The 2,589-nt window shown below is 39.3% G+C and overlaps 1 protein-coding gene across 1 annotated transcript; it reads left to right on the top strand.

The window, feature by feature from the left end:
* The first annotated feature begins 857 nt into the window (after positions 1–857).
* On the top strand, positions 858–1,998 carry LOC106293203 (transcription initiation factor TFIID subunit 8). Its single transcript, XM_013728862.1, has one exon. It carries the CDS (start codon positions 979–981, stop codon positions 1,822–1,824), a length of 846 nt encoding a protein of 281 aa, XP_013584316.1. The 5' UTR covers positions 858–978; the 3' UTR covers positions 1,825–1,998.
* The last annotated feature ends 591 nt before the right edge of the window (positions 1,999–2,589 follow it).

Raw genomic sequence — 2,589 nt, 5'->3', positions numbered from 1 at the left:
AAGAATATCATGACTCACTACTTTCACTCATCTATGCTGAAAACAATTGAAATTTGTTATATCTTAATTTATACCTCCTAAGACATATGTTAATTACATAATTCCCATTTTTCACTTATCAAAATATTTTTTACAAAATTTTTAAATTATGTTTAAGACTAACTGTCCAGACGACTTTCAGTTAAGTCGTCTGGACGACTTATTTTCAAGTCGTCTAAACAGACGACTTGCGAGGGGTAGAAACGTAAAAAAAAATTCGTTTTTTTGTTTGGTCACAAGGGGATAGTTGTAATTTCAATAGCCTTTTAGGTTACTTTTGCCTTTGACCCAAGTTGGGGTATTGTTTTGGGTTTGACTCCAAGTTTTGAGTCACACTTGGCAATTTCATAAATATTAACTATATTTGGTTTAAAATAACTAAAAACTTTAAAATAATATTTTATAAACTGAAATACCCAAAAAAATCAATTTGTCATAATAATTTTATCTAAAATATTTAAAATTATCTATTTTCGAAAACCTGAAAATTCTGATATTTAATAAAAATCTGAATTTTCTATTTTTTTAACTTGAATTAATCTAAAAAACGGAAAAAAATCATCAAGGATATTAGTTGGTTCCTAACTTTGTTACCTGAACCACCGGAAGCTAACCGAATTTTCTAAATACCGAAATGGATTCGAAACCTATATAACCAAATAACCAAATCGGAATCGAGAGCCAAATGGGCCAGAGCTAATGGGGGACATGGCTTTTCTCATTTATCCATTGACTTATTTTTTCTTTCTACAAAATAAACAAGAAGCTTATATAATGGTTTCGTGGTTCGTTCATGCTGGATTTTAGACTATTAACCTAAGGGGCGCCGGTTCAAAACTTGTGAATTTAGGGTTCTTTTTAAATTCACTCTTTAAACAATTGCAATTCGCCTCCTCTCTCTCTCTCGAGTCTCGATCCTCTAAAAGATCTCCACCTCCAATGAATAAGAAGAGACGGCGTAAAGCCAGAGTAAACTCTGAAGCACCCGACGACCAATCAGCGGCGGAGTTCTCCTTCTCTCTCACCAGAGTCGCCGTCAGCCAAATCTGCCTCTCCGTTGGATACACATCCACCGATACCTCCTCCACCCTCAACACTCTGACCCTAATCACCACCAAGTTCTTGCAATCCATCGCCGAACTCGCCGCGTCGTTCTCAAACTCAGCTAATCGCACGGAGGCTAACCTCTTCGACATCGTCAATGGTCTCCAAGACACGGCTCTATCTACTTCCGATTGTTTCCCCGGCGGATCCACGTTGCACAACACCGAATCGCACTGCCTGATCAAATCAGCTGTCCTCCGTAACCTCTCCGATTTCGTCGCATCCGCTTTTGAGATCCCTTTCGCAAAGCCGTTACCCAGGCTAGAAACCAGCGGATCACACGGAGGAGATTCGACACGCATGGCTCGATCACCGGAGATGAGATCATTTCCAGCTTGGCTTCCGCCTTTCCCGGACTCTAGCCTCTACCTCGAGCCATACACGAAGGAGAGATCTGATCATCTGTGGGAGAACTCTGATTCTGTTATTGGACGTGAAACTTTTGTGGAGACTTCCGGAGTTAGAAGCTCCGGTCGTTTACCGCTGAGGAGAGCCAGTGTGAGATTTAAGATGGGACGAGATTGCAGCAATGGCGGAGGCTCTTGTAAAAGTGATACCAGATTGGAACGGCGGCGGGATGATAACGACGGTGAATATGGTCGTGAATTTGAGGCTAAGAAGAAAATTGGAGAAGAATACATCTACTGTGCCGATATTGATGCCGGCGAGTGGAATATGTAGCATCATCATCTACCGGTGACCGGGGGAAAAAAATTCAAAACCGGGAGGCAGAAGTTGGGTTCGAACCTGCGACCTATTGAGGATTGGTGCAAAAGATCATTGGCTTGTACCACATGAGCTGCGCCTCTAATTGTTTCATTTCTCCTATTTCTAATTTTATAAACGTATCCTATGTGAGGCTTATTTGATATAAAATTCCAAATATATAAGAATTGTGTTTTTATATTTCTTCAAAACAAAGGAAACAAACATTGAACCTCACAGAATTTGATTGAGCTTTTTACTTGATCTTTAGATGTTAGCCAGTGTTAAATTTGGCGATAACAAAATCTATCTAAAAGATGCTAACTCTGTACACTAAATCAAATTTGATGGATATAGGCCCTGTTCGTTTGTACATCTGGAAGATGCATCCAGATGGTCCATCTAGATGTCTTATCTAGATGCTCCATTTGGGTGTTGTTCGTTTCTTCGTTTCGTCCATGCATCCAGATGAATCATCTGAATGCAACTATGTTCGTTTGCTTTTCATTTTTTAACTTCCATCTGCATCCAGGTGGACTTGTTAATAAAATGACTAAAATATATTTTTTTACGTTTCGGCGGAAAAATAACATTTTTACTGTTTTGGCGGAAAATATTTTTGCAGTTTTTGAGGAAATATGTGTTTTTGGCGAAAAAGTGTAGTTTCGTGGTTTCGGCGGAAAATACCTTTTTATGGGTTTGGCGGAAAAATACGTTTTTGCGGTTTGAACGGGGAAAGGG

The sequence above is a fragment of the Brassica oleracea genome, chromosome C5 (genome assembly GCF_000695525.1).
Source record: "Brassica oleracea var. oleracea cultivar TO1000 chromosome C5, BOL, whole genome shotgun sequence".
In the NCBI taxonomy this organism is placed as follows: domain Eukaryota; kingdom Viridiplantae; phylum Streptophyta; class Magnoliopsida; order Brassicales; family Brassicaceae; genus Brassica; species Brassica oleracea.
The sequence above is the reverse complement of the archived record's forward strand: the minus strand, read 5'-3'. Positions and strand labels throughout refer to the sequence as shown.

Coding starts and splice junctions, on each gene's coding strand:
- LOC106293203 (XM_013728862.1), top strand. CDS start 979: ATGAATAAGAAGAGACGGCGTAAAGCCAGAGTAAACTCTGAAGCACCC.